Source organism: Podarcis muralis, chromosome 7 (genome assembly GCF_964188315.1).
Source record: "Podarcis muralis chromosome 7, rPodMur119.hap1.1, whole genome shotgun sequence".
In the NCBI taxonomy this organism is placed as follows: Eukaryota; Metazoa; Chordata; class Lepidosauria; order Squamata; family Lacertidae; genus Podarcis; species Podarcis muralis.
Window position 1 is genome coordinate 41,426,973 of NC_135661.1, and position 23,111 is coordinate 41,450,083.

Here is a 23,111-nt window from a genome sequence, read left to right on the forward strand (position 1 = left end):
GCTTTCGTGTGCATGCACACTTCTTCAGATACCAGGTATCTGAAGAAGTGTGCATGCACACGAAAGCTCATACCAAGAACTAACTTAGTTGGTCTTTAAGGTGCTACTGGAAGGAATTTTTTTTGTTTTGACTATGGCAGACCAGCACGGCTACCTATCTGTATTGTAGCTTTGGGAGGGAAATAAATGATTCTCAGCACCCTTAACAAACTACAGTTTTCAGGATTATTTGGAGGAAGCCATGACAGTTTAAAGTGATATGATACTGCTTTTAATGTATAGTACATGTGGAGCCTATGTGATTATAGCAGTTACAAGTAGTTAAGCTAGTTGCAGGAGGATGTGGGGGATTTAACAAAGGCTTCAGCAACTTCGACAGAATATGCTCAGGGTGGATCGCACCTTATAACTACACCACACCCTCTTCCAGGTGTAATCCAATGGATCTCCCAAACCCTTCGTGACATATTTTGCCTGGACCTTCCTTTCTAGGAGTGCAGGTATGGCTGAGATGTTCCCCCTGCTCCAACAATACTAATCACTCATGCAGATACTGGTCCATTATTGACTGGGAATCTTAAAACATTTACCAAACATATTTATTTGGAAATGAACATCCATGTCAGGACTGGTCGTTGTCCTCTTCAGATCACCACACAAACGCTTCTTGTTCTTTTATAACTTTTTATTGCGTATTAACAAAACAATCTTATAAACGGTTCTTAAATATTATTCCTCAGAGTCACTTCTTTCAGATACCTTCTGAGCTCTGCTTCTCCATGACCAGCCACTCTCAAAATGGCGAAGGCGCCCTTCCCTTCGCTGCTTTCCCGCTCTTTTTTCTAACCTCCTGGCTAGAGCTGGCTTGTGTCTCCCCTCCTCCGAATCTGAGCTATAACTTAACCCTTGCCTTTCCTGGGAACAGCCGGTCCCTCCCTGTTGCTCTCTTCTCTTCAATTCATTGCTCTCCTCCCCCCCTTGGGGAATGCTTTCTCCCTCTGGGAAACTGGAATCTTCTAACTCTAACTCTTCCCTGACATCACCCCCTCCCCTAGGCCCCCTTCCTCCTCCTCCTCGCTCTCCTCTGTTTCTGAAGGACCGAACCCTATGAACTCCTCTTCCTCGCTATCTGTCTCTTCAAAAATTTCTTGAAGATGCCAGTTATGGGGTTTTGGCTTGTGGGGATATTTTCTATGAAATTCTCTCTGCAATTCCGGAATGCTCTCCTCCCCCCCTTGGGGAATGCTTTCTCCCTCTGGGAAACTGGAATCTTCTAACTCTAACTCTTCCCTGACAATCCATCATCAACCTCATTTATATTTGGCTAAGCTTTGCCCTTCCTCCTCCTCCTCCTCTTCCTCCACCTCCACCTCCAAATGTGGGAGGTGGGGAAAGTGAAACCATGAAAGGATTCATTGTGGTGGGATACCCATTTATTGAGAGGGGGATCCAGGACTGGGCTGCTAGCTTCCCTAGGTGGTATCCATCACACTGAGTGCTGTTGACTCTCCACTGTGCACTCACTGATCTCTGCTGGTTCTATAAGCGTCTACAGTGCTGGGCTTCGTGTGCACACTATACGCGCCAAAGTCTTCAGTGTCCCGGATGGTTTTTGTTTCGGGGATTTCATCAGTATAACTGTTCAACAGCACTTCCTCCGAGGGCCCGGTCACAATGATCTTAGGAATAAGCCTTTTCTTCTTGGCAAGTTTATCAGTAGATACTGCAAGGAAAGAAGGAAATATCAAAGTGCTGCATACTGGGGCTGGGGTATGGACCTTCCTATTATCTAAGGGATGAAGCAATCGTCTAAGACGGAACTTAGTATTTCATTTTCAAAAAGAGCTGCCAAGGCCGAAATCTGCAGGAAGACTCTGCTTCTGACATGAAACCTCCTCTCGGATCCTAAGTGTGAGAAGGCTAGTTGTGGACACTCAAGATCTTCTATGTTTGTTCCCTCCAAGGCAGAAGCACGTTAACTTGGAGTGATCCCACTCTCACCTGGCTGACTCCTGATCACTTTCAATGTAGGTCAATGAGGAAGTCAGAAAATGAGGAATATAATCAAGAGGCTGGAAACACTTTCTTTGATGGTGTTCTGACTTCATGCTAGCAGTTTAAACAGGAAAACTTCTTGGCCCTTCCTTGGATACAGGGGGCTGCATGATGAGCTCTAGTTCTTCAAAATGTACTACTGCACCACTGCTACCAAGGCCTCAGGCAATTTAGTTTGCTTCAGTTCCAGCTGAAGAGTGACAATGACAACCCATATAACTGGAAGTGAGGTGATGCCCTAGTGATGCGGACCATTTGGATCCCTTCCAATCAGGGTTCAGGCCTCATCATGGGACTGAAACTGCCTTGGTCGCACTGGTTGATGATCTCCGGCGAGCTAGGGACAAAGGTGAGAGTTGTTTCCTAGTTCTGCTGGATCTCTCAGCGGCCTTTGATACAATCAACCATAACATCCTTCTGGACCGTCTAGAGGGGTTGGGAGCTGGGGGCACTATTATACAGTGGTTTCGCTCCTTCCTCCTGGGCCATGTTCAGAAAGTGGTGGTGGGGGATGAGTGTTCAGACCCTTGGGCCCTCACTTGTGGGGTGCCTCAGGGTTCCATCCTCTCCCCCATGCTTTTTAACATCTATATGAAGCCGCTGGGGGAGATCATCAGGGGGTTTGAACTGGGTGTCCATCAATATGCAGATGATACCCAGCTCTACCTCTCTTTCAAATCAGAACCAGTGAAGGCGGTGAAGGTCCTGTGTGAGTGCCTGGAGGCGGTTGGAGGATGGATGGCGGCTAAGGATTGAAGTTGAATCCTGACAAGACAGAAGTTTTTGGGGGACAGGGGGCGGGCTGGTGTGGAGGACTCCCTGGTCCTGAATAGGGTAACTGTGCCCCTGAAGGACCAGGTGCGTAGCCTGGGAGTCATTTTGGACTCACAGCTGTCCATGGAGGTGCAGGTCAATTCTGTATCCAGGGCAGCTGTCTACCAACTCCACCTGGTATGCAGGCTGAGACCCTACCTGCCCGCGGATTGTCTCGCCAGAGTGGTGCATGCTCTAGTTATCTCCCGCTTGGACTACTGCAATGCGCTCTACGTGGGGCTACCTTTGAAGGTGACTCGGAAACTACAGCTAATCCAGAATGCGGCAGCTAGACTGGTGACTGGGGGCGGCTGCCGAGACCACATAACACCGGTCTTGAAAGACCTACATTGGCTCCCAGTACGTTTCCGAGCACAATTCAAAGTGTTGGTGTTGACCTTTAAAGCCCTAAACGGCCTCGGCCCAGTATACCTGAAGGAGTGTCTCCACCCCCATCGTTCTGCCTGGACACTGAGGTCCAGCGCCGAGGGCCTTCTGGCGGTTCCCTCATTGCTAGAAGCAAAGCTACAGGGAACCAGGCAGAGGGCCTTTTCGGTAGTGGCGCCCGCCCTGTGGAACGCCCTCCCATCAGATGTCAAAGAGATAAACAACTACCTGACATTTAGAATACATCTTAAGGCAGCCCTGTTCAGGGAAGTTTTTAATGTATGATATTTTAGTGTTTTTTGGTTTCTATGGAAGCCGCCCAGAGTGGCTGGGGAAACCCAGCCAGATGGGCGGGGTACAAATAATAAATTATTATTATTATTATAATGAAGAATAATAGTTGCACCAGGACTGCAGAGCTGAAGGGAAATATGCTTTCGTCTCTGCCATCGGCCAGGGAACAAAGGGGAAGTGGTAGGCTGTACCTCTGCCCTCCCAGGAAGATTGCCCCAGTAAGGTGAAGACTGGGCCAGAGAAGGAGCAGCTGCAGAGGATCTTTGTGCTTCACCCCTCCCTCCTTCCCAGGAGGCTCCAACTGCATTTGCCCTTGGAATTAAGTAGGCTGCACTCTGGCCAAGGGACAAAGCGCTGCTGGGTTGATGGGGGGAGGGCTGGGTATTATTACACTCTACTGCAAACCGCCGTGAGAATCTTTCAGTAAAAAGCAGGTTATAAATCTTTTAAAGAAATAGTAACCATTTCTCATGGTTTTGTTTTTTGTTTTGTTTTTTAAATACTGTTGCAGACTCCAAACCTAAGTACGGTATGTGTATATCTACAAGGGACTACTGAGAACATGTGAATGAGATATGCCATTGCTGTCACTATGCTCCCTTCCTCACCTTCTACTTGCATAGGATATGGCACAGGCTTCTTTGTTGGTTTACCCGATGTTGAAGGTTGAATGTTTCCATACATATGCTGGCTCTGTTCTTGGAAGCTGGGCTTGGGTTCTTTGACCTTGCTACCATCTATATTTTTATGAACATGAGCTGCTAAGGAAAAATACAAATATTAAGAATGGAAAAGGAGACAGGTGTAGCTCAATGGTAGAACCTATGCTTTGCATGCAGAAGGTCCCAGGTTCAGTTCCTGGCATCGCTAGGGAAATGTCCCCTGCCTGAAATCTTGGATTGTTTTTGACAGTTATAGACAATGCTGAGATATGTGGACCAATGGTCTGACTTGGGATAAAGCACGTTCCTACGAAATTTTTTAAAACCCCACCTAAATAGAACAAGCAATCTTTTATCTTGCCATTTGCTGGCTCTTTGCCAAAGACCAGCAGCCAATCAGAACATGAACACCTTACAAGATCCGACTGAGGGTCATCAGTGATGATGGGAGTTGTAGTCCAGCAGCATCTAAAGGGTCACAGGTTCCCTGCTCTAACAATTGCACTCCCAGGCACTGGCTTAGATACTTCAAGGAACCCATAAGCAAGCCATGAAGGGAACAGCCTTCCTCCCTTGTTGCTTCCCCCTAGGAAGACTCTCTCTGAATGTGAACACTCCATTTAGCTGTTGTGACTAATAGCCATTGATTGACTTCTCTTTCCCCACAGATTTGTCTATTTTAAATCTAATTGTCATTCATTTCCAGCAGATCTGCTCTGAAATCAAAGTAAGTTGTACACTTATTCCCCACCCCCTACAGTGTTTCAAGAGGGTTCTTTGTGCTACAGATATTACAGAGGGATTACTCAATTGATGAACAAGACAGAAGAGGTTAAGGATCAACAACATGTGTGCTTCCAGGCTAAAACATCCCCCAAATAACTGTGGTGCTAAACAGGTACAGAGGCATGCTACATAGATACAGTACTTTAAAAGAACAGGGGCACAGGCACTAGGACACAAATCTGCATATGCTGATTTATGCATATATATGCAAATATAGGAATTACTAGAATTTCACAGAAACCATGCTAATTAGTTTCCCACTCAGAAAACAACGCTGATCTGGTTCTACGAACATGACATTCTAATTGTCCTCATTGAACTTTAGCTTTGTTTTATGATAGTGCTGTTAATTTGTTTCCTATTTATTGGCCTTGTTTTTATGGATTCTGTAATTTATGTATATTGATATTTTTTTTCTGTAGATTTGAATTATTAGTTATTTAATTGTCTCACACTCTGATACTGAAATATCCAATGAAGAACAGAATGTAAATGCTTAGGTCACGTCCACACCATACATTTAAAACGGCCTCCCCCAACACGTCCTGGGAACTGTAGTGTTTCCCTCACAGAGCAATAATTCATAGCAACCTTTACAAACTACAGTTCCCGGGATTCTTTGGAGAAAAGCTTGTGCTGTAAATATAGGGTGTGTTAGAAATAAAAAATAAAAATGAGAACTTGTGGGATGTTGGACTTTTTATCCAATCTAGTTAGTGGATGGGATTAGGGACAGAGAAATGATGGTGGGGAAGAGGCAGGCATTATCTGACAATGTTCTTTTGAATTAAGTTACAGATAGGTAGCCGTGTTGGTCTGCCATAGTCAAAACAAAAAAAAATCCTTCCAGTAGCACCTTAAAGACCAACTAAGTTAGTTCTTGGTATGAGCTTTCGTGTGCATGCACACTTCTTCAGATACATGCACACAAAAGCTCATACCAAGAACTAACTTAGTTGGTCTTTAAGGTGCTACTGGAAGGAATTTTTTTCTTTTGAATTAAGTGCCTGATTCTTGGCATATTTACTGAGAAGAAATTCCACCAGTTTCTGCAGTACTTGCTTCCAGGACCGAAGCCTGAAGATGACTGTACATGTGCAGCAGAATGAAGTGGTAATGGGATAATAGAAGGGAATGTGCTACTTTTTGCTGCAGGTGGAATCACATTTCTGAATGGTCCCTGACATTAAAAAAAACTTGTCCCTGCATATAAAAAATTGGCAGATCAGGAATGAGATTGGGATAGAACCTTTCTCCTTGATGTGTTTGTGTTCTTACTTGCTGAGGAGCTTTCACAAATGTTATCTCCTACTTGCAGCCTGAAGTGGTACCATTCATTCTACCACCTCAGGTTCCTACCAACACATCCTGCTGCCTGTGTAGTGTCCAGGCTGCCTCAATCTCTCATCCAAAATGGCATCTCTCAAAACATAAGGAGTAGCAACTCTCCTCCCCCAACCCACTTCATTTACAAGCCAAAGCCATTAGGCTGGCTTGACCTCATTCTGCTCATGCCAACTGTTACCTGGCACTAACCTGAACCCTTCTTGGACATCATTCTGTAAAGAGGAACAAGAGCATTTTACCTCCTCCCACATCTTCATGTTTGCTGTGAGACCCCCCCATAGATGAGCCTACAGTCCTTGCTCCCCCAACACTGGCACTACTCCATCCTTGATTGCATTGCCTGGGTCCTTTTGTGACTCAGCACCAACCAGTGCCATCATCATCAAAGAAGCAGCACACCAGATGCACAGCAGGAGGGGGCTGATTCAGCTCAGGAAACGACTCCTGTGATATCCTCCTCAGGACCCTTTACCTGTGGCAGTGTATGGGTGCTGTAAGAAAGTACAGGTTTCCCTCTTTTTTTCTGCCCTCTTTTTCTCTTGGGCTAATGTTTGGCATGTTTTCTTCCTCCACCATTTTATATTTATTATATCCTTCTCACCATATTCAAATGATTTTTTCCCTTACATCCTCAGACAAAACCGTCTCAGGAGAGAGACGTTAAGAGTGAAGAGTAATAGATCTTGAGCCACTCTCATCATGGTTTGGAGGCATCTCCCATAAGCAAAACCTAAATCTCCTTCACTGCACTACACTGGCTCTAACTTTTCTAAAGTGCTCTGACTTTTTTGGAATTTGCACTAGGATGGTTTGGATGTTGCAAGACTCTTGGTGATGATAGGTAAGTGCTATTAGGACAGAGTAAGGGAGCTCCCCTATTTTCCCATTGTGGGTGACCCTGAAGAACCCTCCAAAACTGTTTGTACCATCAAACAGGTCATTCTGCCAAGACGCTTTTTCTAAAGTTTAGCTAGAGTGATGGAAAACAAAGATGCTCCATCATCTATGTGCTAGCCCATGGGTAGGCCAACTAAGGTCCAATTGCCTTCTCAATCTGGCCCGCGGACGGTCTGGGAATCAGTGTGTTTTTACATGAGTAGAATGTGTCCTTTTATTTAAAATGCATCTCTAGGGGATTTGTGGGGCATAGGAATTTGTTCACCCCCCACCAAAAAATATAGTCTGGCCCCGCACAAGGTCTGAGGGACAGTGGACTGGCCCCCTGCTGAAAAAGTTTGCTGACTCCTGTGCTAGCCTTTCAAAAATTGGACGATGGCCTCTGAATATTGCCTCTTAATCATCTCTTCTCCAAGTTAAACATAACCAACTCAACCTTTTCTCATCAGACTGGTTCTCCAGACACCTTACCATCTTTATCTCCTTCTCTGGAAATGTACCAGTTTACCAATATCCTTCCTCCAAGTGAAAGTTGGCCATATTCTTCTTGAAAAGAAAGGTGCTCTTTAAATTCTAATAGCAGTAGTAGTAGTAGTAAATTTGCATGGTGGTAGACAGCCCTGGAGTTTGGGTCAAGCTGTCACACAGTAGAGAATCCCACCCAACCTCACCTGTTGAAGACCAGTGCTCTAGACAACACAACCTCATCTTCACCAGTCAGTAGAATGGGGATAATTTTGCTGCCGCTCAATTATGCTCCAAAGTTATGCTGCAGCAGCACAGTTAAAAAGTCATACAACCAGCAGAAACATTCTCAAGAGGCAGACCAAGCACAATGTGCTGGCTCTATCCAAGGCCAATGTATATTTATTTGGAAAGCAATGGTGCCTGAACACTGAATTCGCTTCCTTTCTTCTCCCCTTCATTGTCTCTTCCTTTTGTATGTGTCAAATATTTGTTAGTTTGAAAGCCATTCTGGAGTAGGAACCAGTCTAGTTTTTGTCCAGCCCTAAATACACTATTTTTATCCTACTTCTTCTATATACAGCCCTACACGATGATGATGGGAATCATCACCACCGTCAAATAATACGCAACAATAACAACAGCAATATGTAAGAAAAATAATATCGATATTCAAGTAAGATTTATATCTGCTTCGTGCTTAAATTACTCCCAAGCTGTGCACAAGCGCTTTCTCCCGCATCTCATCATCTTCGTTTTCTTTCTCCCTCGTTGCCATAGGAACCGCCACCTACGAGCCCTGTCTTGCTGGGCGTGCCCACGAGTGACTTTTTGTAAAGTCTACGCATGCGCCAGCACGGACCCGGTGAGCGAAACTGCGGCGCGGTGAGAAAGATGATGGCAGTCGTGATAGACGGTCGTCTCGCGAGGCGTGGCTGAGATCGCGTTCGAGACGACGCGGAAGAGGCTGGGGAGAGAACCCGGAAGTGGGCGAGGAGGGAGCCCGGAAGTTTTGGTCAGGGGAGTAGACAGAGGACTCAATTCAGAATGGACGGTAGGGCAGCTCTTTCCCCTTCTTCCTCGGGTGGGTGGGGGATGGAGCGACTTCACATTCAACCCTGATCCAGGGTGTGGGGACTTATGGACTGGGGCCTTGCCTACAATGGGGTGGGGATAACTGGGAAGGTGAAAGCGGGGTGGGGAAGTGTGTAACAATGAAGCCATCAAGACATGACTTTAGCATTCTCCCACCCAGCCCCCGGCCTTGACTCCCATAAAGTGTTTTTTGTGTGTGTGTGCATATACATATAAGCACACACCCCTTGTGCATGTGAGCTGGAGGTAAATTCTCTAGAGTTATTTAGAAGGGATCTGGGGTGTGGATCTCTCTCCAGGTTGCTTTCCTGGCTGCCTGTTATTTTTCTCTCTCCTCCGCCCCCCGGCTCCGGCCTCACACACATTTGTCAGGCAAAGGTTCACCTGTTCAGTTTCTGGCACAAGTGCATTCCTAGAAAAGAAAGTTGGCAACCTTATTGCCCCCCAAGACAAGGCAGTCAAGAAGCACACATGGGAGGAGGAGGGGAGGTTCTTTTTCTTCTTCCTTCAACTAAAGGCAAGTTGCTACTTGACACGCAGGCAAAAATCTATCTGCTGTGTTTGGTATTTTGAAGGAATGCTTCCCCTTCCCCATCAAATTGTTCTGATTAAATGTCTGGGGTGTTTGTTTTGCCTTCAGAGTGTGTTTAGGCTAACTTAATTTTAGACAAAACAAAAAAAATTCCTTCCAGTAGCACCTTAAAGACCAACTAAGTTAGTTCTTGGTATGAGCTTTCGTGTGCAATGTCTTTGTTCAGACCAGGTTTCTCCATGGTTTTAAAACCATGGAGAAACCTGGTCTGAACTTAAAACCATGGAGAAACCTGGTCTGAACAAAGACATTGGATTCTTATCTCATTATACATGACAAAGCCATTTTTCACCTTCTCACCCCTTGCTTTTTCCTGTAAGACCTATTGCAGTCATTAAGAGTCATCAACAGGCTCATCACAGCTATCTGCCAATCACCCATTCCCACCACCCTTCTGACTACAATTAATCCAGAATGCGGCAGCTAGACTGGTGACTGGGGGCGGCCGCCGAGACCATATAACACCGGTCTTGAAAGACCTGCATTGGCTCCCAGTACGTTTCCGAGCACAATTCAAAGTGTTGGTGCTGACCTTTAAAGCCCTAAACGGCCTCGGTCCAGTATACCTGAAGGAGCGTCTCCACCCCCATCATTCTGCCCGGACGCTGAGGTCCAGCGCCGAGGGCCTTCTGGCGGTTCCCTCATTGCGAGAAGCAAAGCTACAGGGAACCAGGCAGAGGGCCTTCTCGGTAGTGGCGCCCGCCCTGTGGAACGCCCTTCCAGCAGATGTCAAAGCGATAAACAACTACCTAACATTCAGAAGACATCTTAAGGCAGCCCTGTTCAGGGAAGTTTTTAACATGTGATTTTACTGTATTTTTGGTTTTTATGGAAGCCGCCCAGAGTGGCTGGGGAGGCCCAGCCAGATGGGCGGGGTATAAATAATAAATTATTATTATTATTATTATTATTATTATGAGTAATACCCCTCCCCACCTTCTCACTATATAGAAGGATCTGGCAACTTCTGTTTCAGTGTATCTGAAGAAGTGTGCATTCACATGAAAGCTCATACCAAGAACTAACTTAGTTGGTCTTTAAGGTGCTACTGGAAGGAATTTTTTTAATTTTAGACATTTAGTACAACTTAGTACAATTCATGGATTGCATAGGTTGCCGAGTCTGTCGTATGTCGCAGGGTTGGACTAAATAGTGTATTGGATATGCCTTGTGATTTTGTGGGAGGCAGAGTCAGATGTTTGGCTTTGATCTTTGATATAGCCCACTTTCATTACTCCTGTACTTCACTCACAAATAACTAGGTAATCTGGATTGTGCGTTTTGTTTTAAATATGTGGCACAGAGGTTCCTGCCTAAGGTCAGGGGCTCAGGCAGTGGTTTTCTAACCCATACTAGAAAATATCTATTGGTATTATGATATGCCCCAAGGGATGGAGCCCTGTGGACAGAAATATATGCCTGTGAGAGGCATGTTTGCATTGGCCAGAAACTGATATTTCCATAATAATTATTTTAATAATATTTTTATTATATGTACCCTGCCCATCTGATTGGGTTGTTCTAGCCCAGTGTTTCCCAACCGGTGTTCCCCGGCACACTAGTGTGCCGTGAGACACCGGCTGGTGTGCCGTGGGAGGGAGTCGGGCGGCGAGAGGCGGCGGCGGCGAGGATCCGCGTCGAGCCGGGGGCGGCTCCGCGGTGCTGGTGCCGAGCGGCGGGGCAGCGCGCGCAAAAGGGAGGAGCGCGAGACAGCGGAGGAGGAGGAGGCCGGCATGTCCGGGCAGCAGCAGCAACAGCAGCAGCAGCAACTCCCGGCGACGGCTCCTCCTCCGCCCGCTATCGCCGCCGCCACCACCACAACAGCCGCCGCCGCCTCAGCTGCCGCCGTCCCTCAATCCCTCGCTCTGCTGCCTCCTCCCACCCCGGCAAGGGGAAGGGAAAAAACTTTCACTTTTGTGCGTCCCTCCCGGCGTGACGCTGCGCGCTGACGTCACGGGGCGGGGCTTTAATGGTGGTGTGCCGCGAGATTTTTTCCCGGTAAACAGGTGTTCCGTTGCCCAAAACCGTTTGGGAAACACTGTTCTAGCCACTCATCTGGCTGGCAGTCCTTTCAAGAGAATCATTTCTGCGAGCCAAATAAGACTGTGTGTTTAGAGTCTTCAAAAGGGGATCCTTTAACAAGCAGTAACATATTTTCCTCATTTCTTGGATGCCACTTCCTGTTCCTGGATGCCAGACAGGTGACACAGTGTATGAGCCAGTTACCTGGGTGGCCTAGTGTTTGATCGATTTCCCCTCACCACAGAGGTAGAACAGGAGTCTCCAGCTAGCAGTTATCCTCCAGGCAGCTTGAGAGGCCAGAGTGCAAAGGAAAATGATTGCCGTGGTTAAAGTTGAGTGTTGAATTCTGGAGAGAGAAAGTGCTGTGGCACTTTGAAAGACTGGCTTACTAATATATTGTCACATGATTAGTATATAGGCTATAAATGCATGACAGGTCAAGAAGTTGGGCTCCAAGGTGCAACGATTCCTCCTGTGGAACTGTGGGAACGGAAAAACATAATGATTTTTAGCAGCAAATGTAAAAAATGTAGGAGCTAGTTCATTGTATAGAGATTAATGTATTTCATATTCCTCATGTAAAGTTGCTAGACACAAAGTGCTTAGCACAAAGGATTTTTGCTGCTCTATGGGAAGGGTGTATTTAATGTACCCAGTTTGGACCTCTTTGGGCTAGAAGGAATGTTTGGGTTGGTGGAAATTTCAGTCAGTACCCTTCATTCTGAGACCTTTTTTCTGAAACCCAACTATTGTCATATTTCTCTTCACAGATACACTCTTCCAGTTAAAGGTGAGTGCTGGACACTATGAAATGCTGTTTCTTGTTGCCAGCTAGGGCTTCACTATTAACTATTCTGCAGCAAAGTATAGAAAAGGATGTAAATTTCTTTTTAAAAAATATACTGTACACAGTGCAAATGCTGAATTATTGAGAGAGAATTTATTTATTTTGAAGATTAGTACCCTGCCTTTCAAATGGATGGTCTGTAAGGAGGCTAACAGTCTTCAAGGCAGCTGTATGTGCAATTTGTTTTTTAAAAATCACCATTTTAAAAATGCACTTTTTTCATGGTGAACTTATGTAGGTGGCACCTAGGTTTCTGTCAGGAAGTATTGTCTTTCTTGGACAGAGAAAGCATCTACTTTCTGGACTGGCAGATTACTAGTTTGTAGTTGTGTATGAGACTCTGGGATGGGCAGCTCCTGGGGACCACTAGTAGTGGGAAGTTTCACTGACTCAGACTAGCTTTTCCCACAGCTCTCAATTGTGCATTCAATGCTGGTAGCTTCTATTCTGTCTTGTAAAATTTATTGATATTCTACAGTATGCCAACCCATTGGTATTGCTTCTTTGTGGGCCTCAGATTTGTGGACTCTGAATATGCACACAACTTAAAAATTACTCAGGATGTATTGGTCTAAAGTAGGGAGACAATGGCCATTTCTACCTCCTGGACCAGACCAGATGCCTGTCTCACAGCAGCCAACCAGATGCCTCTGAAAAGCCCCCAAGTAGGACACGAACACAATGACATCTCATGTTCATGATCCCCAGTAATAGTTATTCACTGGAAGTGATATAACCCTCATGACTAGTAGCCATTGTTATCCGCTTCTCCATGAATTTGTCAAATCATCTTTTAAAGTCATCCAAGTTGGTGGCCAGTACAATCTCTTGTGGTAGCCAGTTCTAGTGATGAACTGTGTGATGTGTGAATCTCCCCCCCCCCCCTTTCATCTGCTTTAAATTTTCCACTTTTCAGATTCTTTGGATGACCTTGGGTCTAGTATTGTGAGAGGAACAGAAGAAAAACATGATCTTCTTTTCCCACCTCTTACATACATAATTTCACAAGCCTTTGCCATATTTCCCCCACAGCCCTTTACTGGTTTTTTTTGTAAACTAGAACACCCCAAATATTATATTATTTCATCATAGGGGAGTTACTTTAGCCACATATGGCTTGTCTTTTCTTCATCTTTTGAGGTCTTGCACATACTTTTTGAGATATGGTGACTAGAAATGTACAAATAGCAAGTTCTTCCCTGTGGATATCTCCACCTCTGGAGATGTTTTTCTGCCTGCCTACCTACCTACTGAGCATCTCATTCTCTCTAGTTTACAGCCAAGCAGCTGGAGAAGCTTGCCAAGAAGGCAGAAAAGGACTCCAAAACAGAGCAAGCCAAAGTCAAGAAGGTAATGGAAACAAATGCTGGTGATGAGAGTAACTGCCAGATGTACAGTGGTGCCCCGCAAGACGAAAAACTCGCTAGACGAAAGGGTTTTCCATTTTTTTAGTCGTTCCGCAAGACGAATTTCCCTATGGGCTTGCTTCGCAAGACGAAACGTCTTGCGAGTTCTTGCGAGTTTGTTTCCTTTTTCTTAAAGCCGCTAAGCCGTTAATAGCCGCTAAGCCGTTAATAGCCGCTAAGCCGCTAATAGCCGTGCTTCGCAAGACGAAAAAACCGCAAGACGAAGAGACTCGCGGAACGGATTAATTTCATCTTGCGAGGCACCACTGTACCTGAAAGGCTGACTGCTTCTCCAATCAGGAACTCCGATAGCAGCATTACTGCTCTCTCTAAGCCTCTTTGCTTACACACTGTGGCTCCCCATTTGAACATCAGGAACCAGTGCCCCTCCAGATCTTGGTTCAATTCAAACTCTTATCAGCCCCAGTCAGTATGGCCAGTGGTTCGGGATAATGGGAGTTGGGTCCAACAACATCTGGAGTGCCACAGATTCCGTATCCTTGTTTTAATTGTTTTTGTTTTAAGGCTCTCTGTTTCCTGTGTCTTTCTGCTCAGTTCAAAGTTTTGGCTCCCTTAGTTTCTCTTTTGTATGCCCATCCTCTCTGTCTTTTGCTGTGTTCCATTTCTGGCACAGCCTCACCTTTCCCCATAACTGATCTACTTGTCTGTCTCTGTCTTTAGTAGCTCCATTCCTGAACATGTTTGTCCATTTTCTTGTCTCTTCCTTCACTCCTGATTTCTTTGTCTAGTGCAGATTGTAAGTAAGGACCTTTCTACACTGTGGGCACTACATTGTTGCACCACTAAAAATGGAGAGGCATGGGGCAGTCCTTATTTAGGGAAAAGGTGGGCCCAGCAAGTCTGCGCCATGTATAGAATTCTTGATGTTGGGAGACACTGTTTGAAGGCCACCTTCTTGTTTTGGCGAAGCCATGCATATATGTTGCCATGTGTGGGGCAGGTAAAGATGCAGCTGGCTTGAAAGGTTTTCTGGCTGATTGGCAGCACGTTTAGAGCCCCATACAAGTGCTCTGATTCTGGTGAATTCACCCTGAGCATCTTTTTTCTTCTGCTCCAGGCCCTTCAACAGAAGAATGTGGAATGTGCCCGTGTCTATGCAGAGAATGCCATTCGGAAGAAGAACGAAGGCTTGAACTGGCTCCGTATGGCTTCCCGAGTGGATGCGGTGGCCTCTAAGGTCCAGACAGCAGTGACTATGAAGGGGGTAAGAAGATGCACTTTGGCACTGGTGTTGAGTATCCACAGTCTAACCTGGTAGATGTTTCCTCTTCACTGCTGCTTAAGGCTACAAGGACTTGCCTTTCTCATTGGCCATGTTTGCACATAATGTTTACCAACATGGTGTACAGCTTCACGACACCCAGTGAAAATCCCCTGCCTTGTGCTCACCAAGGTCTCCTGCCCCTCTCATTGCTTTTTTAAAAATCACATCTTTTACCGTAGGCATTGCTGGGCAAGGTGGGTTTATTTACATCGAGATGATTTAAATCACAGCCATTTTGTGGTGGTGCCTATGCCAGTTTCTCATATTTCCATAACCTTCCCCCACTCCAGTCCATCTGAAAAAGTCCACACTTCACCATTCGTCAATAACAAACCATGGCTTACTGGGAACGAGCAACAGACTGATGCACTCTCTCAGTCGCACTTGCTTCACTCCTCCCTAGCAAGAAACAACATTGAGCTGGCTGCTGTGTGGTTTAACGTTCAAGCCAGTGCTTGTGTCTTGTTTCTCTCCAAACACACCATGACTGGTAAGCCAAGAGCAAACCTCAGCTTCCACATGTGATTTATCTGGCAAGAAGCAAATCACCAGCACCGCTTAGTATGTAACACTAAGCCAGCTGCTCCATGATTCTGTAAAGGGGGCACAGGGAAGGAACTGGGCAGGATGACTGAGCAGCACACAGAGTAATTTATTATTTCAGGCTATGGTGTACCATTACATGAAAACTGAGCTACAGTTGGACCGACAGCCACTGATCCAGCCAGGTGTTGTCTGTCTTGGTTAGCAACAGATTTCTAAGATCTCTGGAAGAGTGCTTTTCCAGCCTTACTGCCCGAGATCCAATCTGCAATTTAATCCATAATATTAGGCATATTGTTATCGGCAAACATGCTCATTTGACCCCTGGGTTGCTGACTCTTCCTTATTCCATATTGGTATGTGAGCAGAACTGGTCAGTCTGGTTTGCTCCATTGGAGCCCTGTGGGCTACTTTAGGGCCAAAAAATGTTCCTCTTACCCACTCTACCCCTTTCCACTCTGCCCATTTTTTCCTCTGCTGCTCTCTATTGCCCCCAGCATCTCGATCCTGGCCCCTCTTGACTTTTAGACCTTGAGTCTGGGCTTCCAAGACTGAAAATGATGAAACAGCCATTAAGGTCTATCAGCTGAGAACCACCTTGGTTGTGTTTATACTTCTGAAACCCTCATTCTCTGCTCATTTGACATTTTCTGCCCCCTGGATTTTCCTGCCGTTGTTGTTCTGAGGGACATAACTCTTAAATCAGTGGTGGAGAACCTCCAGCCTGTGAACCTAATTATACCTACCAGCCCTGCCCTGCTAATGGAGGTCACTTCAGCCAAGCCATGCCCATCTGCTCTGGAGCAGGTAAAGAGGCAGTGCAGCTGAAATGAAAGCGGGTTTGCAGGCACTGCTGAGCAGTCCTCTGGACCACATTTTGCAAAGGCTGTTGATCAGCTGGTTGATGACACTTGCAAAATACAGGGCGGTGCTTTGGCCTGCACAGTTTGATTTTAAACTGTACAGGCAGAACAGGACACCTGACATCATTGTGATGCCAGGTGATTGACAACCCACCTGTGAAATTTAGCTCATGGGATGGGAGAAGGAGAGAATGCAGCTTGTGGACTAGATGCAGTTCCCCACACTTTATTTAAGTCCTCCAAGTCCTGGCTCCAGCTCTCTGGGCAATTCCCTGATGGGCGTCTGCTTCCTAAATGCATGATACATTTTCCGACTCTCTACTGCAGGTGACTAAGAACATGGCCCAGGTGACGAAGGCCTTGGACAAAGCACTCAGCTCTATGGACTTGCAGAAGGTCTCCGCTGTGATGGACAAGTTTGAGCAGCAGGTCCAGAACTTGGATGTTCACACTTCGGTAAGGGCTGTTTGCTGTCCAGGGAGAACAAGGCATCTGTGCTGTAATGCTATGGGTGGTGGGATGCAAGACTCCTTAAAACTCCTTATTTCAGTAAACCTGTTCTGTCCCCACCCACCCCCCATTTGCCTATGACTCCTTCTCCTTCCATCTACCCCCGCACTGCCAGACATAGTGAAGTTCTGTTGAAGTTCAGATTTCTGCTGTAGGAAGTGTGTAAAACACTCTTTTTTAGCAGTATGTATGCTCTGGTCTGGAGTTTGGAATGTAGGAAGCTGCCTTATACTGAGTCAGACCACTCGTCCATCTATCTCAGTATTGTCTACTCTGACTAGCAGCAACTCTCCAGGGGTTTCAGACAGGGAGTCTCTCCCAGCTCTATCTGGAGATGTTGGGGGTTGAACCTGGGCCCTTCTACATGCAAATCAGATGTTTTACTGATGGCCCTTGGATGTGGGCTAGGGCAGGAGGAAGGTGCAGAATGTAAATGAACAGCCCTTTTCATGTATGGAGTGTGTTGGGTCTGCTAGCCCACTGTTTGGTTGTGCACAACTCTTCCCTGCCTGTGTAGAGGAAGTGATTGTGTGTGTGTGTTTCCCCTGCTCTCAGTGCAAGCTTCTTGTATAAGGTACTACTGCTGTCGCCCTTCTACAAATTCCAGTAGGAATGGGGAGAGAGTCCCCTTCATTTTCTGTCCGCAAACTGCAAGGGGAAAAGGAAAAGATTGGTGGGCTTATTGGTGGACGGCAGTAGCACCTTCCCTTTTTTATTCATATGTAATTTTTATTGATCTCGAGAAAACAAATAGAGAAACTTCAAGTAAACATCATAGAATCCAGCTGCAGATTATGCAATACTTAGTACTGACTAGCTCACAGCAAACAATTAAATTATCTTGAAAGAGTTGTTAACAGTTTTGTGTGATAACTAGGCATCAGCAGAGCCCCTCCAAAGCGATGTGTGGATATTGGGAGGGCCTGAGAATTTTAAGTCCATATTGATAAAGAGGAAAAAATAAGAACCACAAATTTTCAAACTGATCTTTCTTCACTTCACTTCTTGCCACTTGTCTGTGTTGTGTAGGATGTTCAGACAGGACTATCTCCCAGACATTGTTGAACCATGCCTCTGTTGTTATGCATTACTTCTGAGCCACCACCAGATATTCATCAGTGGGGGACAGCAGTAGCACCTTCCTGCTGCAGGGAGATCTGGAAGAAGGGGATGTTTTGTGCTGGACACGTGTGGGACAGCAAGAGGAATAATTGCCACTGAGAAGCAGGCCCGTTTGTTGGGACTGCACCGGACATATTCTTGTGTTCTGTTTCCTCCCTCCTTGCTAAGGATCTGTTTTGTGATCCCCACAGGTGATGGAAGACTCCATGAGCTCAGCCACTACACTGACCACACCCCAGGAGCAAGTTGACAGTCTGATAGTACAAATTGCTGAGGAGAACGGCCTGGAAGTCATGGATCAGCTGAACCAGCTGCCTGAGGGGGCCTCGGCGGTGGGAGAGAGCTCTGTGCGTTCCCAGGAGGACCAGCTATCGCGAAGGTTCGTTGCCACCCAAACATGCCCATAATCATTTTGTAGGATTCAAATTCCTGCTTCTCGGCCAACGACAGAGACCCAGGCCCTGACAGCTTTTAAAATATCTATAGGTTGCCATATCCTGGTAGCAAGTAGCATCACTCTTCTCTCCCCAAAACAGGACCACCCATCCATGGTATCAGCTGGTTTTGGGGAGCCAAGAGGTTTTCAGAAGTATTTTTTAAAAACTTTATAAAATTAATTTTTAATGCAAAATTAAAGAAAGAAAGAAAACTTAAGGGTGAACAACCCTAAGGGACAGTCTCCAGAAATAGCCTGACAAGCACTGAGCATGCTCTGTGGCTGCAGAATCTTCTCTGATGTGGCAGGAGGGGAAAGAAGGCAACACAGAATGAGGGCTGTAGTATTTTTTTGCAATTCCCCATGGTCAAACCTAAAAATCTAGTTCTTTTCTGTACCTTTAAAAAACACCTTCTTTTTTCATTTTCTATTTCTCCCGTGTTCCTGTCCAGGTTGGCTGCCCTGCGGAATTAACCCTCTCTACTCCCCCTAATGGACTGTTGCTTCTGCCTTGTTCAACTATGATTTGTGGACTTCCTGTGGGAGGCCCCTGGCCACCCCGTCCTACGGTGATCGGAAGGAAGACTGGCCCCTCGACTCCTCCAGGCCTGCTGTGTTCAGCAATGGACTTTAAATCCTCTCATGGTGATGGCAATTTACTCTCTAAAGATAGTGGCAGCAGCAAGCACCTGTACATGAACTTGCCTAGGCTTGGGTGTGATTGGGAGGCAAATTTATTGGAATGGTTCTCCTCCCCACCCCCCAAAAAAAACACCAACTTCTTTTTTCAGCCCACACTTCCCCTCATCCTCTTGTGCCTGAAAGTCACTGGATGAAAGGAACAGGAGCATATAGCTCTTAGAAATGATTCAGGCAGAGCCCTTGCAAGACTTAAAACCTTTATAACTGGAACCTGTGTCTGGTGTGTGGAGGCGGGTGTGCTGTTTGTTTCTCCTAATATCAGTCACTTCCTTGGATTAGGGCAGCCTGCCCAGATCTTTGGATTACAACTCCCATAAACCCCAGCTTCTACAGCTGATGGGAGTTCTGGTCAAAAGCATCTGGAGAGCACTAAGTCAGGGAAGGCTGTTTTAGGGGATGACTTGTGGAAATTGGAATTGGAATTGTGCTACAAAGTGAGCTTGTCAGAGAATGGATGTGTACCTTTCTCCCCTCCCCCGCCTGTCTGTTTACACACCATTTTGGATTTACACACCATTAAGTGACCTTTGAAACGAATGTTCCTTTATTCTCTCCCTCCATTACACACACAGAAAGATAGATTCATTTGCTGATTCTACACCCTCTGATTTTTCTGCCAGCCTTCTTAAGAACTCTTTGCTCGTGTTCTGCATTTCAGTTCACCCTTGTCCAGCATGTACCTTTCCTCAAACTTCTGGAAGGGGAACCCTCATGTACAGAGATGCTTGGGTCTTTCCCCCTAAATTGTCATATTGGAGAAGTTTGCCTCTTGGTTCCAGAGCAGCGCTTCCCCCTGCGCTCTCACTCTCTCTCCCCCCCCCCTTTCAACAAGACTTGGGACCTCCTAATACTCTGGGTGGAAACGGTGGGGCTTAACAGGATTAGGTTCTTGTCTTCAATGGTGTTGCTTTGACCTTTCTGACAGAGCCAATTTCAAGAGAGCAAGAACCTCTTTGGTCTTAGAGCTCACCTCTCCTGTAAGAAACCACGCTGTTCCACTTTGCTGCTGGTATTTAAAATGAGGTCTCTCTCTTCCCGCCATTCTGTCTCTGAAGGGCCTGGCCTTTATGCTTGTGCTGTTCCTCTTCTTCTAAGCCGCACTTTGTGGGGTGGGGTGTGGGAACAGAGGGCGTGTTTTCATTGTGAAAGGCTTGTTGGAAAGGGGTTATGGAGTGCCACATCCTCCCAGCTCCTTCTTGGGAAAAACACTCCTCTGTTTTGCCTTCCTCCACCTCTCGTTAAAAAAAAAAATTAAAGCGAATGCTGTTGTTTCTTTAATGCTGTTTTAAATAAATTACTCTCCGGAAATTGGGGTGTATGGGGTTTTAGGGGACGGGTAGTACCACCGGGGGAACACACACCTCATGCTCCTTTGGGGGTAGTTTGTCCACCTTTGGTCCCCACTCTGCACTCAACTCTCACCTGGGACTCTTAGAAGCAGTCAACATGCAATGGTGGTCACACCATGGGAACGGCTTCAACTGGGCAGCTAAACCAGGCGAGGGTATCCAACGAGTCTCAAACTCTCAGTAAGTTAGGAACTTCCCCTGCATGCAAAGACAGGCTCCAGTGGATTGGGAGGATGAGATCAATAGTGGGTCCAATGATCAAGAAGGTGGTTTTCGCATGTGTTGTAGAGGGAAGTGAGGCAGATGAGATTTGTCAACCTGGGAAGGTACCCAATCTAGGAGAAGGAGAACACTGCTGCCTTGCACGGTGTCTTCGAGCGAAGAAATGGCTACCCTACACAAATCTGGAGTGAAGTCTCTAAAATGGTTAGATGATGCCTTGTACACCACCTTTTGGCAACTCCTGCAGTCAAGCAGGTGCCAAAGGTATTGCTCTGCTTTCCTTTGGACCACATCAGTGAGGCCGAGAGGGGGGGTCTTATGGGCAGCCTAGTACCTCCATAGGCACTGGCCAGGCCTGCACCCCAGGGAGGTCACTTCAGTACTGCTAATGCAGTGATTTTAATTCACCTCCAGAGGTACACTCCATTGTCTCTCAGTCTCAAGGCAGGCAGATGCCAACAATCTCTGGAAATCAGAAGGTGCAGTTAGGTTTACATAGGTTTCTTCACTCTTGGAGCAGACTGGGGCAATGAGTGGATAATCCTGCCCTTGGGGATCATACATAGAGGAAAGGAGGGTTACAAAAACTAAGGTCGGTGCCAACGGTTAGCCAGATTAGGCACTGCCTGAGACCCCCAGGTGCTCAGAAGGGTCTCCTGCCCTGTCGTCATCCCTGCCTTCCCTGCTGTGGCCCCAAAGCTGCTCCTTTTGAATGAGATCCAAGCTTGATTCCTATCCACAGTGTCCGCCTACCATGTTCAATTACTGAGGAGGCCCAATCCTTCCCATTTCATTTTGTAAGAAAAATTGTTGCCACAGGGCAGCTTACATGTCCGCCAATAGGTGGCCATGCCAACTGCAACATGATGAAAGAGCAGCAACTGCTGTTCTAGCTCTTATGGCTGAGAATTGGTGTCCGAGGTGAGGGCATGGAATTGAATTTGCAGCTTCCGAAATACAGCATGGCTCCCGACAGTTCTTTCTGGTGTTGCGTCCCTCCCCCTGGTGCAAAAAGGTTGGTAAACTCTATTGCTCCCTTACATTCTGTGTGGTTCTGCATTAAACAGGTTTGCCACAAGAGGGCTCCCTCCCCCTAAGGAACAGCGCTGCTGCTGCTTGCTTAGCCCAGCTTTAGATGTGCTTTAGCTCCAGCAGAGGCATGGGGGGGGGGGCGTGCCTTCTGGGGTGATTAGCCTGGGCACATTTTCCTTGAGGCAGGGGGCTACTCACACCACCTTCCCCAAGCCAGCCTTGTGCCGCTTTGTGAGGCTGGTATCTGATCACATCCCATTCTTGGGCACTGCCTGGTCAGATTGTCAAAGCAGTGGCTCAGAATTGGGGCAAATAAGAGACCAACCTGACCCCATCCACTGGCCAGAGAATGAGCAGATGCAAGGAGCTGGCCTCCCCACTCTCTGCTCCCATTGCCTGTCACTCTGGGACTGTAGAAGCAAGGAGAAAGGATGCTCTGGCCCCATCCGTCATCTGCTAAAGGAACAAGAGCTAGCAATTGCTATTCAAGGACCAGCACCAGCAAGGGGAGATCAGCCTGGCCCTTTTCACACTACAAATGCCATCTTATGCAGCTTATTTCTCTGGCTTTAAAATAACATACCCTTCATCTACCTTTCCCCTACTCTCCTCTCATTTTATTTTATTTTTAGTCTGCTTTGGGAAATGGCAACTGTCTGAAAAGTGGAATGAAAATAGCAATAATAATCACAGTTGTAGTCTGCATCAAACCCACAATTCATTCCTTACTCATTTTAAAAAAGAAGCTTCCGCTTCTCGCTCCCCACCCCCCTGCTTGTCTGCAGAATTGTGATCCCACCATTCAGCTCTTTCTTCAGCAATTGGCTGGGCTTCTTCAGCACACAGAGGGCCCTTCATTTAAAAGTGAGTCTCAGGTTAACCCCTACATAGAGTCCTAGGGAGATGCTTCATACCATTGGTCCATCTAGCTCTGTATTGTCCACACCCGTGGTCTTCAACTATCCAGACCCAAGTCCTACCTCTGACTCACAACCTGCAACATGGGACCTGCTGTCAAATATTCACATTTGATTTAATGCACATTATTAATCCTAAAATAGCAATTCACAGAGCAGTATGCTTTAGCATTGCTACCACATGAAAAGCAGTGGTTGTCACACTTATTTTTAGTCAAAAGGCTGAGAAGCTGTTGAAAAAAACCCCAGTTTTTGCATTCTGGGAGAAGTCCAGAAAGCCATAGAAGTAGATTCAAAAGTGAACAGAGTGCCCCTGCTCCGTACAGAGCTTCCTCTCTAGAAGCATAGATGTAGGGTGGTGGGGCATGTGCTTGGCCAGAAATATGTACTGGTACGTTCTTAAAAATGGCTCATGCTTTTCTCCTGCCATGTTGTAGCACCCATGGAAATCTATAAAAGGTG

The 23,111-nt window shown here is 46.4% G+C and overlaps 1 protein-coding gene across 1 annotated transcript; it reads left to right on the forward strand.

Moving 5' to 3' along the window:
- The first annotated feature begins 8,599 nt into the window (after positions 1-8,599).
- CHMP1A (charged multivesicular body protein 1A) lies at positions 8,600-20,407 on the forward strand. The gene is made up of 7 exons (XM_028740021.2): positions 8,600-8,760; positions 12,186-12,205; positions 13,535-13,612; positions 14,747-14,893; positions 16,687-16,815; positions 18,183-18,370; positions 18,880-20,407. The coding sequence occupies exons 1-7, from the start codon at positions 8,754-8,756 to the stop codon at positions 18,899-18,901; spliced, it is 591 nt and encodes a 196-aa protein (XP_028595854.1). The 5' UTR covers positions 8,600-8,753; the 3' UTR covers positions 18,902-20,407.
- The last annotated feature ends 2,704 nt before the right edge of the window (positions 20,408-23,111 follow it).

Coding starts and splice junctions, on each gene's coding strand:
- CHMP1A (XM_028740021.2), top strand. Junction 16,816..18,182: donor ACTTGGATGTTCACACTTCG/GTAAGGGCTGTT, acceptor TGATCCCCACAG/GTGATGGAAGACTCCATGAG. Junction 18,371..18,879: donor GAGGACCAGCTATCGCGAAG/GTTCGTTGCCAC, acceptor GTTCCTGTCCAG/GTTGGCTGCCCTGCGGAATT.